This window comes from Ctenopharyngodon idella, chromosome 21 (assembly GCF_019924925.1).
Source record: "Ctenopharyngodon idella isolate HZGC_01 chromosome 21, HZGC01, whole genome shotgun sequence".
NCBI lineage: Eukaryota > Metazoa > Chordata > Actinopteri > Cypriniformes > Xenocyprididae > Ctenopharyngodon > Ctenopharyngodon idella.
Genome location: NC_067240.1, coordinates 5,189,097 through 5,215,561, shown reverse-complemented (window position 1 = coordinate 5,215,561; position 26,465 = coordinate 5,189,097). Strand labels below are relative to the sequence as shown.

The window sequence follows — 26,465 nt, the reverse complement described above, 5'->3', positions numbered from 1 at the left end:
TAACACCTGTGGTCTTGTCTCATAAGTGTGTGTGGATCAATGCCAGAGTCCCCGTGTCTCTGAGCTCCAGAGGGCAGCAGCTTTAGGCAAACAGCTGCCCAGCGCGGAGCGTCAGACATGGGGGAGACAGAGAGAACGTGACTGGGCCACTAGACCACCAATTACACACCAACCCCTCAAAACACCAGCCGTCCTCTTCAGCCTGGACATTTTTCCCAACCACCTCTCATGTCTTTCCATCATCCTGTCCAAACATTCTTCTTTTCATCTAAACATTCATTCTTCATATACAAGGCCTCCCATGTCAGATGCCTGATCAAAAATAACCCCTGTCCACAGGGGTCCTCACAGCTGTAAAACGATTTTTCGCTCTCAAATCAAACCAGAGAAAAAAAAAGAAAAAAAACATGAGCAAAACTAATTTTGCAAGTTGTGTGAGTGTTTGAGCAGTTGAGCATCTTTTCTTACCTCAATGTTTTTACTTGCAACGTTCTTCACTACTGCTGGAAAAAGTTCGGATGCATTCTTTCCCTTGGAAATCAACTGATAGAGAGATGAAAATTGAAAATGAAGAATGAAGCATCACACTGATGTTTTTATGGCTTTTATAAATGTAGTCATTCTTAATATGATCTTAATACGAGATGCCTGTCTCTCAGTATGACGTACCCCAACTATCCTCTTCATAGCCTCCAGCTTCAGAGACTCTTTGTTGCTTTCCAGCATCTCCTTCAGATCTTCATTCCTGCAGAGAAACAGATGATTCAGCGTTACAGCAGCTCACTTTTAAACACACAGGAAAAACCACTGACATTCAACGTACCATGATAACCATATAGTTTTACTGATGAAATGAGAGTAGTTCAGTTCAACTAAATGTTAATGAATGAATTTATGTATTCAACAGATTCAGTATTTTTATTTAGTTTATCTATCTATCTCTCTCTCTCTCTCTCTCTCTTATATATATATATATATATATATATATATATATATAAAAACATAAATTATTATCTATTACAAATAATATATAATAGCATTTTTGTTTAGTTTCAGATAGATAGAATAATATTTGTATATATTATTAAAAAAATGTCAACCTATGAACAGCAGCACGCAGTCATGTGGGTCAGGTACTGAATTTTAAAAATTATGATATTGTACTACCATACATTAATTAAATCATAAATTCAAATAAAAATTTACAATTAAAAATATAAACCATTTTAAAATAAAAACACTTAAAATAAAACACTTACTAAAATTATTCACATGCATCTCATGACATTAACCGACATCAGAGAACCGTGAACTAGAGCTGCACGATTAATCGTTAAAAGATTGCGATCTCAATTCAAACACCCACGTGAACTCATTAACGATTCGGCTGTGTCTATTAAACCTTTTACTAAATCACACCGGAACATTCAAATCTGCGTTGGTGCGGCCGCTGAGCCAGAGAGAGCAGTTATCATGTACAGTATAGGTGTGAAATGGCTTCACAAGTCTTTTCAAACACTGTTTGGTTATTTCTGCGTTACAAATATTCGTATTATCACATTAGTGCTAGGATAAAAGATTATAGTTCAGATATAAACACTGATGTGATGTCATTGTCTACAGTAGTTGTCAAAACAGAGCAAATCCAATCACGTTTTTCCACTAGTAACTTGGCGCTTCAAAAAATGATTATATCAATCACATTGTTATGCCACCAGGTGGCGACAAGCAACTTAAAAATGTACATAATTAAATCATTCATTCAAGAGATTCTTTTAAAAACGCAGATTCATCCAGTAATGAAACAAGTGAAGTATTTATGAGTGAGTCATTGAATCATTAAATAAAATAATTCCTCCAGATTAATTAAACTTTTTTAATAGACTGCAGCAATTAACATTTTGTTAGAACCTCTAGTAAATCACATGTTATTTTGTTTAGTTGTCTATTTAGAATTGTGGGAGAATTGTGAAACTGATTCTCAATGGGTTTTTCACACTGCACTTAACCTTGGGTTATCGTCGTTCTAAATACCGCTTTTAACCCCGGGTAAAGGAACGTTTCACACTTGTAATTTAGAAGCGGGGTTAGCACTGCTTTTTACCCGGGGTTATGAAACCCTACTCTGAAGCAGGGTTAGCACCACTTTTGCACTGTTAACCCCGCATTGCGGTGCCAAACTTGTACAGTGTGAAACGACACGGTGTTATAATGTTACAGCTAGACGCTTAGCAACCGACAACCAATTGCATGCCTCATATTCACATGCTTTGGACAGTCACGGAAACATTGAACATTGTATATAAACAATAAATTCAGCATTTGAGAGGAAAAATGTCAAACGCTGACAGAAATCGCGACAATTTGAGTGACGAAGAGACCGTTTCATTCTTACCTTTATAATCCAAAATGTCCATTCAGCATAAACTCGATAGTACAGTCGGCAATACGAGGATGCGCAATGCTAGAGCTATGTAAACAATAAGCTGCATTTATCCAATCAATGACACTGACACCGAAAATATGCAAATAAGAACATTAACTTTAGGAATTTGAAACATCAGCTTACGAATACCCAGGATTAATTGTTAACCCCAGGTAAATTATGAGGGGTTTAGAATGACCCAGGGTTAACTATTTAAAGTGTGAAAAGCCCTAATTTAACCAGAATCATGCAGATCTACCATAAACTGGCTTTGGCGAAACTAGGCCTGGGTCACTAAATAACATTGTTTCTGTTGTTTCATTGTGCTGTCTGGATCTTGATCTGCATACTGTATAGTTTTTGCTATTTGTCCAGACTATCTCAGTGTTTGTCTTCTCTAGCCTCTTTGTGAAGGCCATAGACAAGGCTGATGTCAAACCCTCATGTCTTTTTCCCACGGGATCTTAACTCCATTTAGCTTTAAGGGATCTGTTCCAACAATTACTGTACTGAATGACAAATTTCCCTCCTTAGACAGGAAGTCTGATACAAAAGTACATACAAAAGTTTTGTTAAATGACTGAAATATTAACTTAAAATCAAATCATTTTAATTATTAGTAATTCAAGTAAATAAATACTTTAGGTCAAAGGGATTTTGCTGATAAAGTTTAGAAATTCCTGGACACTTAAAAACACAGAATTGATTTCCATTCAAGCAGATTCATGACAGTCAGACACATTAGATTAGTCTGTGTGGATTCTGGTCATTCCTCGGTCTGTACAGCTCTGTCACTTATATAGAGACCATGTGAGAGGCACGTTCTACAGACAATTTAAAGACATTTGCTATCATGTTACAGATGGCCATTATTTAAGCAAAAGGAACTGGATTATAAAGAGGTTCATACCATCATGTGAGTGTTTGAATAAAAGACCGAATAAGACGGCAAGCTGATAAACTGACAGATATATCTCGACGAAGAAAATAGGAAGGAAGGAAAGCACTGAAAACCACTAGATCTCTGTCTAATTTTTCCATCTCAGAAACAAATTCCTTGTTTCAAAGTGATTTAATCTAGCTGGGCATGAAAATCTTTTATTCTTGAGCATTTCTCATACCCTCTGCTTGGTTTCTCCCCATTACCACTGCTGTGGTTGTTGGTCAGAGCCTGTTCCTCTAAGCTCAGGTCTGATTTCAGCGTGAGTTGAAGGTTTTCGGCAGAGACGAGAGCGGTCCGCAGAGCTCCAGCGGCCTCCAAGCGCAAGCTACCCAATCCTCCGTTCATCTTACACTTGTAAAGAATTAATAAAACCACAAACCACAGCAGTAGAGGAGGTCAAGATGATCAAAAAAACTGGATGTGTTGGAAGAGCCATTCATCTGTCAATCACAAGAGCTTCCTCAGGCCTCGCTCATCTTTGTAAATCCATGTAGAAACCATCCAAACAGGATTACGAGATTGTCCATTTCTCCAAATCAACCCAGAAGACCAGGTCTCAGAAGCAAAAGCCAAGAGAAAGTTTGACAGGGGATGAAAGCCAACGTCTGCTGGTTCCTTTCTCTCCACCGATGCCGTCGAGAAGACCAGAGAGGGACAAGATAGCACTATCCTCCAGTCTGACTCAATCATCTGGTTAATGGCCACGTGCAGCAGTCGCACAACCATCCAGTGTGACCATCACACATCAATTAAGTCCATGAGCACTGAGAGACCAGCGAGGTTACAATGGTTCACTCTTATCATAGACTGAAGCCTGAATTCCCTCCATTTCCATCGCAGCTCTCCTGATATATGGTCAGTTTTCCAAAGATGTATCTTGCTTTTGGTTCACCATCAGAGTATGATAAAGCCTCAGGTCTCCATTTCTGGTTGAGAGATGCTCAATCTCAGCAGATCCAAAGCTTGCATCCTTTTGAGTGCCAGTTATGAATTGTAGCCAAATTAGGAAGAGGGTAAAATGGGGGAAAAAAAGTCCAGCAAGGTCAAAACAACAAGGCTGGAGAGTGTTCCTGATGTCTGAAACTATCAGGAATGCTCAACTAAAGATGCTTAACCTCAGAAAATCCAGAGCTTGTGAGTTGAGTCCCTTTGAGTGCCAGTTGTGAACTGTAGCCAAACTAAGAAGTGGGTAAAATGGAAAGGAAGTCCAGTGAGGTCAGAACAGAAAGATTGGAGAGCCGACTCCAGTTGTGGTATTTCTTTGCGGCAGTGGTCACCTCCCTTCAGAGGAAGTATAGAGGCTCTTATCTTCAACCCGAGACTTTAATCACCTACACAGAATTGCGTTCTTTGCTTGTGTTCGTCGTTCACAGCAGGTCTGCTTATCCTGATAAAGTGAAACTTCCTCTGCCAAGCAAGGCAGCAACATATAGCTAACAAGTCTGAAACAAAAGTCAAACCCAAATAGTGAACTGGAGGCATGAACGGTTAGAATATTTTACACACATGGCCCGGCAAATGTGTTTTAGGCTGCGAAGACCATATTCAACTGGTTGAAAACACTGGATTGAATCTGTCAGATTTCCACTTTAACACAAGTAATTATTCTGAGGGATTTTTGTCATTATTTACCTTCATGTCGATGCAAACCTGTATGCCGTTTATACCAGTGATAGTGAACACAGGCTTTTAAAGGGTTAGTTCACCCAAAAATTACATTTCTGCCATATATTACACACCCTCATGTCGTCCCAAACCCGTAAGGCCTTCGTTAATCTTCGGAACACAAATTAAGATATTTTTAATGAAATCAAAGAGGTTTTTTTAATCCCCCATAGAAAGTAACGAAATTAACACATTCAAGGTCCAGAAAGGTAGTAAAGACATTGTTAAAATGGTCAACGTGACTACAGTTCAACCTTAATGTTATGAAGCGACGAGAATACATTTTTTTGCACAAAAACAAAACAAAAATAATGACTTTATTCAACAATTTTTCCTCTTCCCTGTCAGTCTCCTACGCAGTTGACGCAGTGCAGAGCTTCCGTGTTTACACCCGTTCGCCGACTCTGTATTGGCCGGCTCCTTCGTCAGGATCACACGCATGTATCGTGGAGCTCACGTGAACAGCGTCGGCCAATACCGAGTTGGCGTTTGGACGTAAACACGGAAGCTCTGCACTGCGCTCACTGCATCCAAAATTTATCAAAAATATCTTGGGACAAGGTTTTCACACTGACAGTTGTCATTGTAAGAGAGTTAGCAACTCCGTTTGTTTGTCCGAGTTAGCAACAGTAACTGGGGGGGGCGGGGCTTACCAATAGGTCAATTCCTGACATGTGCCGATCGTGTGTTTGGAGCAAAATAACGCCAGGTTCCGATTAATGGCTGGTCGACGAGCGCATCTCTACTGGAGTGGAAGATTGTCCGTGAATAATGACTTAAATTTTGGTTTGTTAATCTCATTGTATGGACTACTTTTATGATGCTTTTCGTCAATTTTGGATCTGAGATCACAATTAATCATATGGAAAAGACCTGTAGATATCAATAATATCACAATATAAATCTAATATATCTAACATTAAGTTCCAGAGAAGAAAGTAAGTCATATGTGCTTGACATTATAACACTTTTCATTTTTTTGGTGAACTGTGCCTTTAAAGGGACACTCCACTTTTTTTGAAAATAGGCTCATTTTCCAACTCCCATAGAGTTACACAGTTGAGTTTTACCGTTTTCGAATCTATTCAGCCGATCTCCACTTTTAGCATAGCTTAGCATAGTTCATTGAATCTGATTAGACCGTTAGCATCTCGCTCAAAAATTACCAACGGGTTTCGATATTTTTCCTATTTAAAACTTGATTCTTCTGTAGTTACATTGTGTACTAAGACCGACGGAAAATGAAAAGTTGCGATTTTCTAGGCCGATATGGCTAGGAACTATACTGTCATTCCAGCGTAACAATCAAGGAACTTTGCTGCCGTACCATGGGTGCAGCAGGCGCAATGATATTACGCAATGATATAATTAATCAGATTCAATGAACTATGCTAAGCTATGCTAAAAGTGGTACCGCCAGACCTGGAGATCAGCTGAATGGATTCGAAAACGGTAAAACTCAACTGTTTAACTCTAGGGGAGTTGGAAAATGAGCCTATTTTCAAAAAAAGTGGAGTGTTCCTTTAAGTGTGTGTTCTCAGTGTTGTTATCCCTGTGTCTCATTCTTAAGGCTTCTCTCTCAGTCCTCATGACTTCAGCCTTCTGCTTGCAGTCATGTGAGAGAGCCAATTCAGTTAGGCCTAAATAACATTAAGAATCCTTCCGTTATTATCCTCAAAACACCAATAACACACACACAAACCATCCTACCATCAGCTACAGCAGAAAACCATGATCTTGAATTCAGGAAGCAGAGAAGGGCTAATATTAGAAAGCAAACAATACCACACATGCAAACAATGACCCTCTTAACAACAGAAAGAAATCCATACGATGTCGTAACAGTGAACAAATAAAGACTAACCAGCAGTGAAGTCTTTTCGCAGCGTAATAAATGGCATAATTCTCATACATCCCATCAGATTAAACAATTAACAGGCTCATTAATGCAGGAAACAGTATCAGGGAGGGAAATTTGTCATTCAATACAGTAACTGTTGGAACAGATTCCTTAAAGCTAAATGGAGTTAAGATCCCATGGGAAAAAGACATGAGGGTTTGACGTCAGCCCTGTCTATGGCCTTCACAAAGAGGCTGGAGAAGACAAACACTGAGACAGTCTGGACAAATAGCAAAAACTATACAGTATGCAGATCAAGATCCAGACAGCACAATGAAACAATAGAAACAATGTTATTTAGTGACCCAGGCCTAGTTTCGCCAAAGGCAAACATGTAAGGTTAGCAAAAAAAAAAGCCTGCTAACGTTGTGGTATGCAGGGAAAGAAACCAGAGGCCTCTTTTTTTATTAATGTATGTCAATGGAAGAGAGGCTTCACTATGCTGAATAAACTGTTTTTGTGGGAAAACAGCTTATCATTTAATGATTCGACAGCCCATCGGCTAATCTTCAACATCTTTGCTCCTAAACATTAGTCTTGGATTGATCTATTTTTAGAGTTTACACCAAAAAATGCTGTTTTATAAGAGAAGTCACTGACAATTGCATGACAGCCAGGTATGATTCAGTTTACAGCACTTCTCATTCATTTCTATGGTATCCAAAAACAATGATTGACTGTCGCAAAAACTGAACGAAATTTAATGATGTCAAGGCTGTAATGTGATTGGTTATCAAGGCACACATGATCCAAGTTAGCCTTTTTCGCTTTCTCCAATGGTAGAGCCACTACTAGCTTGATGTAATATCTTCACCAGAGGGTCAGTGCTCTGATATTACAGGCACACTGCCCCCTGCTGGAGGAGGGCTGCAACAACCAACTGCATGAGTTTGCAAGAAAAACAAGGCTCAAAATTTATGCTGACCCACCAGAAAATCCTTCTTTGTGCAGTTTTTTTTTTTTTTTTTTACATGTATTAGAAATTATATTATACATTACATACATACATATATATACATATATATATATATATATATATATATATATATATATATATATAAATAAAATTAAGCGCCAAATGCAAGTAAAAATCGGTGTTGGCAAGTATATGAAACTGTGTCAGTCGCCAGATGGCGGGTAATATTTTTATGAATTCAAAGCAATGTTGTGAGAATATGAATGTGAACATCTCTCTGTACAGTTAACGGTCAGTGCTGCATCATCACCAAAGTTTAGGTTTTCCATTGTAAATAATCATTGTAAAATAAGTGCTAGAACATGCGAAAGGGAATTCAACATCTGAACCGTGCGCCCTGAAAGCCGCTTCAGACAGCGCGCAAATACTAAGTTGAGATCTCTTTCATGCCTTCCTGTGCTTGAACAGACAAATTCACACAAAATTATGTCAAAAAAATGCCCATCTCAGTGAGTATCCTAGTAAACATATTCAGTTATGTCTTCAGTTAAGAAAGAAAATGCATGATCTGTGCATGCATTCGCTCTTAAAGTGACAGCATCCTAATAACCCTGCTGCTGTGCTGTCTGCATTTTTAATGTTAACCAAACAAGGAAGAAGAAAAAAAAAAAAAGAAAAAAAAAATCACCCACTGCTCTTTAAAAATGATATGAAGACTATGCAGTGTTATTTATTTGATTAGCCTACTTTATTAAAACCTGTACCTGAAAACTACTGTTAGACCTGCATGAAAAACAATTTCATGTGTATCTTTGTTGCATTGTATTTATTTGTGCTATTGCTAGTAATCTGATCATTTGTTATATTATTACTGACTGTTTACTTGTGTTTAAAAGTGTATTCTATTAAAATTATATTAGTTAAGCTAGTAGTTTTAGCTGTGGTATCGAAATTGGAGTAGAGGAATGTGATTTTTCACTAGTATCTAAAATATTGGTGTCAGTACTGCCTGTTTTTGTTTCATGGCTGAGAAAAAAATAGTGTTAGCTGGTAAATTTTCTCAAGTCACTTGGCAGGTGTGGCAAAAAGTTAGTTTTAGGCCCTGTGTGTATATATATATATATATATAGCCCATCTGCCCAGGTCCTACTCGCCCCACGATGCACGGGCCTCGAACCCGGGTCCCCGGCGTGGGAGTCGGACAATCTAACAAGGAGGCTAAAGGCTGCAACCCCTAGTGTCAGTCGCTAGAGCATCTCTTGAGAGTTTACTTGCACAGCAACTACTAGCTGGATTCCATTACAAACATACGTACATACATACATACACATATATATATATTTATATATAACCATTTTTCATTAGGCTCCAGTATTTCACTTTAATGGCAATGAAAAGGTAATTAGTCAGTGAATGAAATGTCACCGATAAGAGTAAAATTAAAAACATACAAAATTTAAAATGCTCATTTAAAAGAAAAATGTCAGGTTAACTTGGTGACGACACAACAGCCTACTGACCTGAAAAGGCAAATGACAGATCTGTCAAACTCACACTGGCCCTTCAGTGATAACTGTGGCTGGCTAATCTACGCTCCATGCAAAAATTACAGAGGCAGTTGATCTTACAAAGGAAGTAGTATAATAATACTAATTCTAACCCAACATATCAATCCACAATATGTTTAAAAACCAAAAATAGCTGTTCACGAAAAGGACGGGTGTCCCTCTCCACTTACTCCATACTGGACGAGGCATCACCTGACACCCAACCATGCACAAAAATCATAAAACACACCAAATATTCTGCTATAATAGCTAATAATAATATCTGTGGAAACTAAAAGCCACAGTAAATAAAGATGACTCCTCAAAAATCACGGTTAAATCAAAGTAACTATGTTTACTAGTAATTTAAGCAGCATACTTAAAAACAACATCTTCACTGCTACTAACGCATTCATGCACATCTGCTGCATGTGAGTGTGTGAGAGTGTGTGTGTGTGTGTGTGTGTGTGTGTGTGTGTGTGTGTTCCGGGTCATCGCGTCTCTTACTTCTTGTAGTCGGCGCTGAAGAGGCTGAACGCGGCCCCTCCGCTGCTGATGCTCCCGGGGATGTTGCTGTTCTCCTGCGCCGCGTCCACGCCGGACTCCACCGAGCCCTGATCATTGTACGACACACTGTTGGCGGACATCCCGAGCATTTACCCCGATTTCCACTGGTCACTACAGCAGCACAAGCTTATCTACCCTCCGATAAAGCCAGCTGTGTTTTAACAATGTCGCGCTGCTATTTTTCACTGAATGAATCGAAAGACAAAAACTTTTTTCACTCCTGACGTACAACTTTTCCCCTCTTCCACGCAGAGTCGGAAGTGAGCTGGAGTTAAGTCACATGACCGTCACATGACGGCAGCATGACGAAGACCAAACTCTCAACATTCATAAAATAAAGTGGTCTGACTTTTCAAGGCTGACATGAAGATTTATTTTGAAACATTACAAGGACTGTCAAACCGCAAAGCAATCAGAACTATAAACATTTACAAAGACTTAAATTCCTCTTCTTTAATTTAAATATACATGTATACCCTTTTTTTTTTTTGTTTTTTTTTCTTTTCTTTTTTTCTTCTAATTTCTGGAGATATTTTTTTTTTAATATTTTTGATATGAATGTTACTGTTCGCAATATATAATAACTAAGGTAAAAGTGTTATTGATTCATGATGATATGAAACTCATCAGAGCATTATCTGTGAAACATTTATATCTGTTGAATATATGTGAAATTTGTACAATAAATAATTTTGGAGAAAAAAAAAAAAAAAAAAGTTCGATTTTACCTATAAAAAAAAATAAAAATAAAAAATAAATAAAGTGGTCTGACTGACTCCAAAACAAATTTTAAAACCCTTTTCCTTTTGTTTATTATAATTTTGCTATTGGTGTATTGTCCTCTGACACTGTTTTATTATATTTTATTATTATTATTATTATTATTATTAATAATTCTTTACTTTTCAATTAACATTTCTAGTTGTATTGTTCTTGGTTTATGACACATATATATAAGTCCTATGATCATATTTTTCATATACATTATTTTTTCATCATTCATTTGTATAGGCCTAATGTCTTTTTATCATCGCCTTTGTATCGCACGTTATTATCCTCATTAATTATTAATGTTATACAAACTTTCAAACTAAACGAGGACTCTTTTTTTTTTTTTTTTTTTTAGATTTTCCATATTGTTTTATGATCCTATTTAATTATTAAATATAGCCCCCAAACGTTCTCTCTCACTCTTTGTATTTTTATATTTTCTTTATTAATTATTTAACAGAACATTAAACTTTTTTTAAAAGACAAGATAATATTTTGTCAGCCCTTACAAAAAGTACTGTGATGGTACTATGGTATAATCACGTATCAGATGATAATACCGTGGCACTTTGATGTACTGACTGGCAGGTTGTCGCCTTATTTAACCCCTTGCTTTTAATCACCGAATTTCCATGGTTTTTCAAAGACTTTTCCAGATATTCTAATTACTAGATTTAAAAAAAAAAAAAAATAAATAAATAAAATAAGACAATATCCAGATAATCTAATACATAATATATAAATTATATACATACAATGTATGGTTGTTATGGTAATACCCGTAGTGATGCTCTTAATAACCAGCAGAGGGCGACAAATCCTAATTAAAAATATTAGTACGCATCTTGTTTTGTCATGGCGCTGTTGGTGATCTGAAAGCCCGTGTTTGCTCGTCAAATGTCAACACAAGTGGCCCGTTTCACTCGTGTTTCTGTAGTACATGAACAAAAACTTGACTTTCTAACTTTACTATCAGCAGCTATGGAAGCCCATTTCCGCCACATAAGAACGAAAAATAATGTTTTACAAATCATTAAACTTGATGAGATAAAAATCGAACATACGAAGTCATAATTATGAGATTAAAAGTCGAAATGATGATTTAAAAAGTAACTATTATGTAATTATGACATAAAAAGTTATAATTTCTACGTTTTATCTCATAATTTTCACTTTTTAATCTCATAATTATGAGTTAGTATGTCATAATGTCGCATTTATCACACTTTCAATGTTTTATGTCGACATTTATAATCTGAATTTCATTTTTTGTCATAATTATGACTTTTTATCTCTGAATTATGACTTAGCATGTCATAATTATGAATTACCAAAGCATATTTGTTTTTCAGCTATTTTTTTTTCTTATGTGGCAGAAATGGTTTTCCATACAAAACCCTCACTTGCTTACAATCCCACTTTTTTCTTTACCTCACTTCTTTATTTTCTCCTCACTTCCACATGTTTGACCCTATAGTCACCTTTACATTGTAAAGCTTTTGGAGAAGTCAAGAGTTACTCTTTAAACCGAAGCAATCAGCTCATTGTTGACCAGGGCTGTATATCGTCTCATTGTAAAGGCATATGTTTAAAGTTCTGTGTCTGTGCCGCAGAATATCTGAAACAGGTAAGGCTGGCGTGGGGGATGTTTTCTGTCTCGTAATGTTTATAGAGCACAAGGCTAGAGGTCTCACAGTCTCAGGGTCAGTTAACAGGCACATTTACAGACAGCACTGAGCTTTACATCAGGTCCAGATTTCAGATTTCATGACATCATAGCTTACCTCATAATAATTACTGCTGATCATAAAATATTTGAGTTTAAGGGTTCACGAGACACAAACCCACACACACACACACGTTTCCATGTTCTATGAGGACTTTCCATAGACATAATCATTTTCTAAATCCCCTAAACACAACCCTCACAGAAAACTTTCAGCATTTGTACAATTTAAAAAAAAACATAATTCTGTATTATTTATAAGCCATTTTCCTCATGGGGACCAGAACATTTTTTCTCCACAACGTAGGGAGTTGTTTATCAGGATCACAGATACACACACACACACACACTTAGCAAAGAAAGAGAGGGAAAATACGGCATCACAGGATGTCATATTATTTATGCCTGTGATACAAGACAAAAGCTTTAGTGTGTTTGTCTCTTTGGGCAAGAATAAGATGTTTGTTTATTCGTCGTAAATCTACAATCCCACACTGACAAACAAACCCAGTGAGCTAAATGTAAAATAAAGCCCTTTTTTTCTGAAATAGCAACAAAAACCTGCCCGATTTTGCTCAAATAAAAATTAATACAATTAAACAATACATAATTTAACTATATTAAATAAATTAAATAAATAATTATAATTTATTAATATTAATATAATTATTCAACAACTGATTGTCAACATTATCTTTGTAAAATACACATAAACATAATGCACATCAAAAAGCATTATTCACATTATGTCATACATTATAGTCATCATATAATCCAACATGTCTTCCTAGTTTATTAATCAACACACGTGCCTTCCCTGAAATATACGTTGTCTGGAGGGGAGCATATGTTGCTCTAAAACCTTTATATACCTTTCAGCATTCATAGTGCCTTCCAAAACATGCAAGCTGCCCATACCGTATGCACTTATGCACCCCCATACCATCAGAGATGCTGGCTTTTGAACTGAACACTGATAACACACTGGAAGGTCTCCCTCCTCTTTAGCCCGGAGGTCCGTGATTTCCAACAAGAATGTCAAATTTGGACTCGTCTGACCATAGAACACTTTTCCACTTTGAAGCAGTCCATTTTAAATGAGCCTTGGCCCACAGGACATGTCAGCGCTTCTGAACCATGTTCACATATGGCTTCCTTTTTGCATGATAGAGCTTTAGTTGGCATCTGCAGATGGCACAGCGGATTGTGTTTACCGACAGGGGTTTCTGGAAGTATTCCTGGGCCCATTTAGTAATGTCATTGACACAATCATGCCGAAAGATGCAGTTTCATCTGAGGACCCGAAGACCACGGGCATCCAATAAAGGTCTTCGGCCTTGTCCCTTACGCACAGAGATTTCTCCAGTTTCTCTGAATCTTTTGATGATGTTATGCACTGTAGATGATGGGATTTGCAAAGCCTTTGCAATTTGACATTGAGGAACATTGTTTTTAAAGTATTCCACAATTTCACAGCTCTGCCCATCTTCTGAGAGATTCTGCCTCTCTACGACATCCCTTTTATAGCTAATCATGTTAAAGACCTAATATCAATTAACTTAATTAGTTGCTAGATGTTCTCCCAGCTGAATCTTTTCAAAATTTCTTGCTTTTCCAGCCATTTGTTGCCCCCGTGCCAACTTTTTTGAGACCTGTAGCAGGCATCAAATTTGAAATGAGCTCATTTAGTGTATAAAAGTGTAAAATTTCTCCATTTAAGCATTTGTTATGTTATCTATGTTCTATTGTGAATAAAATATTGGCTCATGTGATTTGAAAGTCTTATAGTTTTTATTTTATTCAAATTTAAAAAACGTCCCAACATTTCCAGAATTCGGGTTATATATATATATATATATATATATATATATATATATAAAAAAGATTCTCCCAAAACAATCTGTCACTGGTGAAACACTCACTAGAATTCAATGAAAAATTTCCAATAAACCAAATGTTTAGACAAATGTTCTCTCATTGTTTCTGATATGCAAAAATACTCCCCGCAGGGTTACCAGAGTCATGCTTTCAATCTACATGCTCTTGTACAGATGAGATAGAAAGGTAAAGATAAAGAAACACGAGAGAGAGGAGAGAGAGAGAAGTGGATTGAGTTTTTCCTCTGGAAGAAACAGGAAACTGAGATGCCATTTCCTGATATTCCCATTCATGCTTGGCAGTTTGTGCCACAGATATCAGAAGTTCAGCCGAGCTGGAAATATAAACACATTGGACATGTTTTTTGTTCTTTTCTTTTTCCCTTCATTTTGTTCTTTTCCAAAAGCAGGGTTTTTCTAGAAAACATGTGAAAGATGATTTCCTGTTGTCAAAGAAATGAAGAACCTCAAAGGTTGAGAAATAGGACAGGCTGAAACACTGGAAAATTTTATTTCGTTGTCTTGTGCACTAAAACCAAAAGTGCAAAATGATTGACAGGCAGAGAGTCGCCTTTAAAACTTCTGGTCTGATTTTTACTGTGATATTTCAGATTCAGTGTTTAATTTGTTTTATTAAGTGTCTTAAGTAAAAGTCTTTTTATTAGATTGATATGTAAGGATTAGATCAGTGTGTGTGTGTGTTAGTGAGGGCTGGTATTGTGTGTGGTTGTGTGCGCTGAAGTGTGTTTAAACAGTGATTAGCAGCTGAATGTTGATGAATTCCTGCTCAGAGATGTGGAGAAGAGAGAGCGAGACCTCAGCATTAACTCTTTATCTGTCCCTCTGTCCTCTGACCTCTGTCCTCCCTGTCTTCCTCTGGGGAATCTCAAGATTGTCCCATCAGTTCATTCATTCTTCACCAGTCAACCTCTAGTGCTAAAAATCACACAGTGAACACTAAACACTTCATTATGCACACTCATTTTGACTACACAAAACAAACTGCATACTTCAACTTTAAAAAAAAATATTCACAACACACTTCACATTAGTGACACAAATAAAAATTATTATAATGAAAAATACTGTCGCCCTACACTGTAAAAAATTATTTTCATATGTTATCAACATTTTTTTATTTGTCAAATCAACTTCAATAATTAATGTGTTTCAGATAAAATAATATTTTTCGTTTCTGTTGATTAAATCAATCGTCTTCATTGTATTAACTCAAATTTTTAATTTCAATGAACTCAAAATTTTAAGGCAACTTACTTTAAAGGCGCAATATGTAAGAATTTTGCAGTAAAATATCCAAAAACCACTAGGCCAGTGTTATATATTTTGTTCACTTGAGTACTTACAATATCCCAAATGTTTGCAACTATTTGTAAATCGTGAGAAAATTGCAATTTTATCCAAGGCTCCGGGACGTGTGAGGAGTCGCCTGTCAATTGCGTCATACCCGCGTTACCCTCTGTTTCCGGTTTTATTTTGTAGAAACCATGGAAACACCAAAGAATCTTTAATACTTACATGTTTTAATAAACAAGGGAACAACTGTTTTGATATATTTATAGACAGAAAACAAATTATTGTTATATAGCTCAACACGTTTAGTCATTGTTTAAATCTAATTTTCTTGATTTTTTGCGAGTACCATGCTTTACCATGCCTCAGAGAAAAACACTATTTTGTGAAGTAGCTAACATAGCATAATCAGATGCAGCTTTATTTTTAGTAACAGTAATACAGCATTTTCTCCATCATACAATACGTTTTAAAATGAATTGCATGCCATTTATCAACACAAGCCATCCAGCATTTAATATGATCAATCTATCTTACTGCAGTGTGTCTCACACAAGTGTCTCACAGCAGCCGCCGAGCGAACACACAGAGTAACGTTATAACATTTTCAACACACTCAAATGTATCTAATATGATAAACAGAGCTGCGTTACCTCATACTCATGACCAGAAAAGCAGAAGCAGCGCCGGCGCCTGTGGCATAATAAAAGTTGCGCTGCTCGCGGCGTGTGTGCCGCAATCGCTCCAGCGGCCTCGTTCAGCTCCCACAACACTCGGTCCTGCTCTGCCTCATACTACAGTAACATTAATAATTGCATCCATGAACATGATTTCTGCCTGAGTCCTATCCTGATTATTTTCCACCGGCCGTTGAGGTGAAGACCACATGTCCCAAGATTCAAACTTGCCGTCATCAAGCTACGCCTTTGTTTTGAATAGGCCTCTAGCGGACAGAAAATATTACATATTGCACCTTTAAGTTAAACCAACCATTCTTTTTTACAGTGTACACACTAAAATAAACCTTTTCAGTATTTCAATATTTATATCTTTCAACAAATATAATTGATATATAATGGCCAAAACTATATTACTATAATATAGATGTAAAATATTAATATATTTTCAATATGTTTTTCCTCATATTTTGGCCATTTTAATATAAAAATTATTATATATATTTAATATAAAAATATCTAAACATTTATATTCTCCAAAATACACAAAAAAAAAAAAAAAAAAGGAAAAAAAAGTATTTTGAGGTAGGAAATATATTTTGGCCAGAATATTATTTATTTATTTATTTATTGCTGTATTGGTATTTAGAGTAGATGTACATACAAATGGCGAGTTCAAGGTTGTTTTTCCTTTGGCGGCCATTCAAAAATGATTGTTTTTGACAAAAGAAGATATTTTGAAGAATATGGGTAACCAAACAGTTGCTGGTCCCCATTGACTTCCATAGTATGGGGACCAGAAACTGTTTGGTTACCCATATTCTTCAAAATATCTTCTTTTGTGCCCAACAGAAGAATGAAACTCATAGAGGTTTAGAACAACTTGAGGGTGAGTAAATGATGACAGAACTTCCGTTTTTGGGTGAACCTACTCTTTAAAACAAACTCTCTATATTAAAAAGTATCATACAATCTCAAGGAGATTCAAATAGATTTGCAGAGGTTTAAAATAAACAGAGGTGTCACTGAATTATGTGCGATTAGTTTAGGAATAACACTGATCTTCTGATCTTAAATCTGCTCCTTTGGGAAAAAAGATTTTCCTTTGGTCTCATCCGCTGCACCTGTCCTCCTTCTCTCTCTCTCTCTCTCTCTCTCTCTCTTGCACACACACACACACACACACAATAATGACAGTGATTTATTGGGGTTGACTGCTGTGTTTGTAAACACACTGAGGGTCATGTAACCTCAGTGAGCCAGACTTCTTATCTACACCACACACACACACACACACATGCAGAAGGAGAGAGAGAAACTCAATTGTTTTACCTTCTCAAAGTGGAACACAATCGAGGGGAGTTCACAGCACTTGAAGGCTTCAAAACAGAGCAGAAAACGCATGAATCAGTGTGTCCTGATGATAAATGAAGCTCAGACTGTCGGAAGTGGACATTCGCTACAGATAAACTCACACACCTGTTGGATATATGCACAGAAACACAGACAAAATCATGAAGATCTGCCCTGAAAAAACAGAACAGTGTGATTAGTCAAAGACTAGAAATTTGGACAAAACAAAACATAAATGATTAGTTTAAAACAGGTTCCTAATTGGTTTTGCTTCAGGACACAGATTTCACATTAGACATGAAGTGCTTACCCATCACAGTATCAGAATAGTTGTACAATAGCAAAAATCAATCATTGAAAGAGAGACTTGGAGGTGGGTTCTTTTGACCAATAAGAAACCATCTAGCAACCACACTGACCTAGAGCTGAAGGAGAGAGTTTCAGAACATAGTGCTTACATGCACTGCAAGCTTAAACATATATATATATATATGTTGCTCTTCACTATTTCTGCTCACTGGTGGAAGAAAATCAAGTTCAAGAGAAGAGTATGTGCGTACTGTACGCGCACCTCCAGATTTTTGTAACCGCATGTACTTTGTACTCGCAGGTCGCACATGCGCATTTCATTTTTTTGCAATGATTAGTTTATCCACAAGGTGGCAACCGTGCCCTGGGGGCGTCGATTCACGAGGTAGTCAAAGAAAAACTGCATAAACAGAACAGACCGGAACACATGCAAGCTACAGCGACGATAGAGGCCTACATAGATGAGAGATTATGTGAAGAGGTTAGAAAGTACCCTCATCTGCACAACTGTAGCTTGAAAGAATACAAAGATATTTACGTGGGTTGTAACTCGTGGCAAGAGATTGCTCAAAACTGCGCATGCGTCGGTAGCGTACAGTAGCGTACGCGTAAAAAAATGAAGTATACCCAGAGCTAAATGTTAAAAGATCGCGAATGCAAAAAGACAGTCTTAAAAATATGGAAGCTTGTTTTTTATCTCACAATTCTGACTTTTTTTCTCACAATTGCAAGGAATAAAGTCAAAATTGCATGATATAAAGTTGCAATTGTGAGATATAAAGTCCAATTCAGAGGGAAAAAAAGGCTGACATTATTTCTCAGATTGCGAGTTTATATCTCACAGCTTTATAACATGCAATTGCGAGTTTATATCAGGCAATTCTGAGATAAGTCAGATTTGTGAGATAAGAAGTCGCAATTACCTTTTTTATTTTATTTTTTTCAAAGCAACGATAAGATTTCACTTTTACTGTTAATGAAATTTTGGTATAGGCTAAATGTTTTTCACTATGAGAAGGATAGCCTAATTGTTATATAATTCAGATGGGCTACAGGTTATTTTTATGGTATGCCAAAAAGTGTTTATTTTTAAATGTGTTTGTTGGTACATTTTACCAGTATTTACCGTACTTTCAATACAAGTAAAATATGAAAAATATGCAATATAAAATAATTTTCAAATAAAAGCATTTTCTTTATAAAATACAAGATTTGGTCTTCAAAAAGGCTTTTTTTCCATTTTGAAGGGGTGGGGGGGGGGGGGTCATCTTATATTCAGAACAATACTCTAAACAGACATGGATAAAGCCCGTCACTGTTCAGGGATGACGGATGACTTTGGAAAGATGATGTTATAGGAAGAAGTTAAACTTCCGCTGACAACATTCATTGTTGCCACGAGAAAAAAATAAAATACATGCGCATACACAACTCGCTCATAAAATACATCCCAGAATGCAGCAGGGAAATGATGTACGGTGGACAGGATGCGTGTAAGCCTGCATAGATACTCCTGAGGAAAACGAGAGGAAACTTTAGGGAGTGAGAGAGAGATGCCAACCAATAACTAACATCATCAACAGCCACCAGCTAAATTTACACCTCAGCAGGAAGTGACCTCATGGCCTACATCCTCTCCTGTACTGCGGCTCTTTTACCCTGGACAGGAAAGAACCACCCAGCGCACATGACCTTTATGTGACCTCCAGCGCCCTCCGTTCTCTCTCTGTAGACATCGTGCTCATCCAGGCCCCATGACCACACAATCTCAGGGTCGACAGTGTGTGAGTGTGTGATTAGTTTTACATCCTGAGGGCCATCAGACAGGATTTCACAGCCCTGTAAATCTTAAGAATGCATTAGGAGCCTTTTTTTCCCGTGATCTCTCTTCTCTGTTGCCTCTTTTCAAAATTAGCTGTACGAAAGTCCATGTAGATATTGAATGACAGGCTGATATTAAAACCCTCAGTCACAGTTAGATGATTTTGACCCTGCAGGCTTAAAAGAAGAAGAAAAAGAAGATGGATGTGACAAGGTGTAGAAAGAAACTCCATAAAGCAGCAACAGGAAACTACAGGGAGAAAGAAAGAAAAACTTTGATGCATGTACAACCTGAATTCCGGGGCGATTTTAAATTTGAATAAAATGAAAAGTAAAAGACTTTCAAATCACATGAGCCAACATTTTATTTACAATAGAACATAGATAACATAACAAATGTTTAAACTGAGAAATGTTACAATTTTATGCACAAAATGAGCTTATTTCAAATTTGATGCCTGCTACAAGTTTCAAAAAAGTTGGCACGGGGGCATGTTTACCATGGTGTAGCATCTCCTCTTCTTTTCAAAACAGTTTGAAGACGTCTGGGCATCGAGGTTATGAGTTTCTGGAGTTTTGGTGTTGAAATTTGGTCCCATTCTTGCCTGATATAGGTTTCCAGCTGCTGAAGAGTTCGTGGTCGTCTTTGACGTATTTTTCTCTATAGGTGAAAGATCTGGACTGCAGGCAGGTCAATTCAGCACCCGGACTCTTCTACGACGAAGCCATGCTGTTGTAATAGCTGCAGTATGTGGTTTTGTATTGTCTTGCTGAAATACACAAGGCCTTCCCTGAAATAGACGTCGTCTGGAGGGGAGCATATGTTACTCTAAAACTTTTATATACAGCATTCATAGTGCTTTCCAAAACATGCTAGCTGCCCATACCGTATGCACTTATGCACCCCCATGCCATCAGAGATGCTGGCTTTTGAACTGAACACTGATAACACACTGGAAGGTCTCCCTCCTCTTCAGCCCAGAGGACACGGCGTCCGTGATTTCCAACAAGAATGTCAAATTTGGACTCGTCTGACCATAACACTTTTCCACTTTGAAGCAGTCCATTTTAAATGAGCCTTGGCCCACAGGACATGATGGCGCTGCTGGACCATGTTCACATATGGCTTCCTTTTTGCATGATAGAGCTTTAGTTGGCATCTGCAGATGGTACGGCGGATTGTGTTTACCGACAGTGGCTTCTGGAAGTATTCCTGGGCCCATTTAGTAATGTCATTGACACAATCATGCCGATGAGTGATGCAGTGTCGTCTGAGGGCCCAAAGACCACGGGCATCCAATAAAGGTCTTCGGCCTTGTCCCTTACGCACAGAGATTTCTCCAGTTTTTCTGAATCTTTTGATGATGTTATGCACTGTAGATGATGAGATTTGCAAAGCCTTTGCAATTTGACGTTGAGGAACATTGTTTTTAAAGTTTTCCACAATCTTTTTACGCACTCTTTCACAGCTCTGCCCATCTTTACTTCTGAGAGATTCTGTGAAGATTTCTCTGTTTAAACATTTGTTATGTTATCTATGTTCTATTGTGAATAAAATATTGGCTCATGTGATTTGAAAGTCTTTTAGTTTTCATTTTATTAAAAACATCTCAACATCTCCGGAATTCAGGTTGTATATTAATATTTCAATCTGGTAAACATTAGAAAAACTAATCGTTCTGGTTCATATCTTTCCTAAGCTGAAATTGCAGGTCACAGTTTACTAAACTTGAACTTTGGTATATGCAACAGAAGGCGAAAGAGCTCGCGTTTCTAGTCTCTCATATTCACAGTATCATAAGTATCATGCTTAATGTATTTGCTTAATAAAATAATGTTTTAATGAAAGTTTGTTTCCTTAGCATTTGTTTATATAATAATAAATGCATATGTAATACAGTTGTTAATATAACAAAATAATTTAAATTATTTAAAATTTATTTGTATAATAACTTGCATTACTAATTAATATTAAAGGGCACCTATAATGCCCCTTTCACAAGATGTAATATAAGTCTCTGGTGTCCCCAAAATGTGTCTGTGAAGTTTCAGCTCAAAATACCCCACAGATCATTTATTATAGCTTGTCAAATTTGCCCCTATTTGGGTGTGAGCAAAAACACACCGTTTTTGTGTGTGTCCCTTTAAATGCAAATGAGCTGCTGCTCCCGGCCCACTATCCAGAAGAGGGCGGAGCTTTAACAGCTCGCACTTCAGTTGCTCCACAACAACAAAACTGGAGAATCTCACGCAGCCAAAATGACGATTCATTTACAAAGTAATTATAAAATAAGTATAAATATATAATGTACAATAATAATATATCTCCTATTATATTTATACTTATTTTATATTAAAAATAAATATAAATACAATCTTTCTAAATAAAATCTTTCACAGTATAACATAACATGAGTAGATAAATCACTCCACAGTTGCGCAAGAGTTGCTACACTGTATATAAACACATCATCGAGGTGAATTTATGATGAATGACATTAGTCAAATATTTTCTCAGTCACACATTATTAGCTAATAAAGCACATGGATCTGGTTCAGAGACAGCGAGAGAGTGAGTATCTGTGGGAATATGTCTGTTTTAAGGTCTTTGCCATCTGGGTCCACATGCTGAGAGCAGGAACAAAAGGCCAAGAGAAGGAAGGACAAGGAGAGGCGACCCAAAATAACGAGTGAAAAGAAAAACAGCAGGAGGGAGAGAAAGACAAATAAATAAATCACAGGTGGAGCTGAGACTAGACACTACGACATACACCTGACAACACAGAGTCACAGAAGAACATGAACACACACTCCTGTGAGTGCAGATCTGTTTTTGTACTACTGTCACACAGAGTAAATCAACCCACTCCCACACAAATACAAGCACACTGTACAGGAACAGAGGTCATTCACCTCAGCCAAAGCATTTGGGGTGGATGTGATCGTGTACAGTGGCCCCCAAAAGTATTTGGACACTAATGCATGTCTGAATGTCATTGCATTAGATACAAAATATTAGACCAAGTGTCATTTCATTTTAAATAAAGGTTTTGATATAGTACCCTAGGGTTCTTGACTCGGTTTTAAAGAATCCTTTATGCCAAAAAGGATCTATATAAGAAGAAATGTCTTAAATGATTGTATAATACTTGGTGCTGAGTATATTACTTAGAAATTGTAGTCTGCTACTGATTCCAAATTGCATGACAAAAATGTAGTTCCATTACATTACACATTTTAAGTAATATAATCTGACTACTTTTTGATTACTTTTATATTACTTTTGACCTATCTCGTTTATCACATTGAATTTAATAGGATAAAATTGTACCACTGTAATATAAAAATGCAGAGTGAAAGAAAACATATTCCATTCTTTATCAACAACATGATATGCATTAAACATTACATTGCATCAGGGTTTCCCAAACTGGGGTTTGTTAAGGAACTGCAAGGGGTTTGTGATTTTTAATGAAAATCTAATCTCAAAACAAGTTTTATGTGTTTTCAGAGACTGAATGGACACAAAAGTGCAGAACGGTGGCTTTCAGAAACGGGACTGGCATGACTATGCAGTTATTAAGAGTGCGCTCAGGTACGTCACATGATGGGAAATCACTGACAGCGTATATGGACGTATATGGTTTAGGTCACAGATCAACGACTAAAACTGACTCTCAAAGTCATGATAATAGATTTTAAGGGCTGGAATTGGTTTCTGACTTTCATGCACTGTTGCCGTAGACCTGTGCCATGTCGAATTCATGTTTGAGAGTCCGGCATCTGTGTCATACTGATTGCCTGATAGGTGAAAACAAACACAGGTGTTTTCTCTTTGCCTTGCACGTGCATGACATCACCGTTTTCACAGATCTGCATATTTGTTGTTTACATGGAGATGATAACGATATCGTTTTCCATAACTTGAACTTGAAACCAAAAGTTTGCGTTTTCTGGACCCCAAAACGCCGTTGTCATTGTAAATGAATGGCCAAAATGCATAAAAAGTTTTCCATTTTCAGTTGAAAACAGTTTAGTGTAAACATACCCTAAAACATGAAAAAGAAGAATTAGGGGGTTATCAATCAATTATGAATGATTTACTGCCATTATGTGAATAATATGTCATCATGTAATCAATAAAAAAGTAACTGTAATCTAAGTATTTTTAAACATAATATAATTGAATTACAAATACTTGATTTTTGGAATCTGATTACGTAATCCAGATTACATGTAATCAGTTTCTACCTAGCACTGATAATTCTTTCATGTTTAACAGGATATTTAATTTTTTTTTAGTGGTAAACTATGTTTACTAACTGCTCAAATCAAAAATAAATCCATATGATGGGAACACCTAAACAATTCTATGAAGTGACTGACAGAGCCCTTCTTTATATGTGTGTGTGTGTGTGTATAATGTAACCATATGAAGCACATTTTTAGATCTGATTAGATTTCTCTACTGACATCATCTTTCTGTGTTTGACTGCAGTGTACCACAGTCGTTTGCTTTTTATGTAATGTTAGTAGCAGTATTTTGCCTTCCTGAGTGAAATTATATCCTGTGCACGCTGTCTGCATATTACTTCTTCAAATAAACTTTCAGCTTTTTCCTCTACACCTCATTGCTGGCTGTCTTAGTTAGGGACACTTAACATTCAGGAATATTACTGATTTGACTGCACTCACTATTGGATGAGAACTGAACTGAGCTGGAAGATGATATCACTGTTTTCTACACAGCTGCTTTATAGCTGAACTGAACTCATTTTAAATTGATGATCTTTACACAGTTCTTGAAGTGAAGTGAACTGAATCAACACTGAACTGACCTCAGCTGAACACTATTTGGAGCTGCTTTACAGAAGAATTAACTCTGCATCATTAAAAGCTGCTTTGAAGCAATCTGTATTCTATAAAGACAAAAAAAATCATGAGGGATTTGAAATGTTGTAAGAGAGACAGAGATGGTGAGTAAGGTATTTTACTGAACAGATAAATTGTCATATGTAGCTCTCTAACAGAGTTCATCGAAAAGCATTATCTATTATGAAGGGTCATTTCATTATGGGTTGTTGTGGCGCTATGCTGGAATTTATTTTTTATGCCCCCTTTTACAAGATGTAAAATTAGTCTCTGAGTCTGATGTCCCCAGAGTGTGTATGTGAAGTTTTAGCTCAAAATACCCCACAGATAATTTTTTATAGCAAGGTAAAATTGCCACTTTTTGGGGTTGAGCAAAAACGCGCTGTTTCAGTGTGTGCCCTTTAAATGCAAATGAGCTGCTGCGCTCAGCCTAAGAGGGCGGAGCTTCAAGAGCTCGTTCTCCCCTGTCAGGATTCAGTCAGGACGCACTATAATGTCAGAAACTGCGAATATATGCTGCATGGAGATAGAACAGGTATAGTTTAGTTTAATTACGGTTATAACTTATATTGTCTTCTTGTTTTTATCCACTATATTAGTACAAGCCAGTTTACCGATGAGTTTTATAACGTTTATTGTACTTCACACAAAATATGAATAGTCTGTTTTCACTCTAGAAAATCACTGTAAGAACATAATAAAACAGTGCAAGTGTGCATTAAAATATTATCCATAAACTCTTTCTCTCTCCCTTGCATTAACATACATAGGGAAGTACACAGAAACACTCGTTACAACTAACAGTAAACAAATATATAAAGACCTTATGCCTTTTCGGGTGGTGCTTAATAAACTGGTACACTTTATTTCCGTAAATCAACTCCGATGAACTGTAATAAAGTGCTCTCACCTTCATTACTGCCGTATCCAGTATCACTCTGGAGACTGTAAGCTGGATCATGAACAGTTTGTACTGATCTATCCTTGAGTAACAACTTTTTAGCACAACCTCTGTTTTGTATTGTCCCTTTGTAATGACATTCGTTCACAAAGCATTTTCACAACGAATTTCGGTTGAGTTGAGGGAGCATTTTCTTCAAAAACAAAATGAATCCACCTCGTCTTCAGCGGCTCAGATTTAGGGAGTAAATGGAGAGAGCTATGTGGATTAATCCATCCAGCTACAGAACACCTAAAACGCTTGGGAGACGTTCTCATCAGTGCAGCAATGGTGGACTGTACAACAGGCTGTGAACTCGCTTAGGGCGGTTCTATGTTAAAACGGCAGTGTCTGTCAACATTCGTGGGCGGGGCCTGTGGCTAATGTGACGTCACATTGCCAGGGATCTGGAAACGGCTTGTTCTGTGACACTGCTTATGATTTATGGGGATTAAAAAAAAAGGAGTGGTTGGATTTTTATCATTATAGGGTGGTTGTGTACACACACTGCCAACACACATTTATGTCCAAATTTTGCATAATAGGTCCCCTTTAAGGAAGTACCGTGTCTATTAATGGGAATAGCTACAGCAACATCTTCAGCTAACTTGAGATCCTTTCCATCTAAACTGGTTATATCTCTTAAGCCTATAGTAATGTTTTATGAGCAAGAGGATAATCTCTTTTTTTAGCTATATTCATCCGCACAGTCACACAGAGCCGAAGCACAACCAAAACAATGTTCTTCTGCAAAATGCATGCAGTTTTGTTTTTAACAGCTAGAGGGACAACATTTACATTGTGTAACCTATAATATTTTAGATTTTAATTAATACTTTTTTTTT

The 26,465-nt window shown here is 36.9% G+C and overlaps 1 protein-coding gene across 2 annotated transcripts in view; it reads right to left on the bottom strand.

Moving 5' to 3' along the window:
• ap3b1a (adaptor related protein complex 3 subunit beta 1a) overlaps positions 1 to 10,260 on the bottom strand; it is a 63,223-nt gene extending 52,963 nt beyond the window's left edge. The window contains exons 1-3 of one of the 2 annotated variants that reach the window (XM_051877682.1): positions 9,904 to 10,260; positions 670 to 745; positions 469 to 543 (exon numbers count right to left, since the gene is read on the bottom strand). In XM_051877682.1, the coding sequence (XP_051733642.1) occupies positions 469 to 543; positions 670 to 745; positions 9,904 to 10,052 (300 nt within the window). In that variant the 5' untranslated portion in view covers positions 10,053 to 10,260. The remainder of the gene's footprint in view (positions 1 to 468; positions 544 to 669; positions 746 to 9,903) is intronic. The other variant, XM_051877681.1, reaches the window with a different exon arrangement.
• Between the last annotated feature and the right edge of the window lie 16,205 nt (positions 10,261 to 26,465).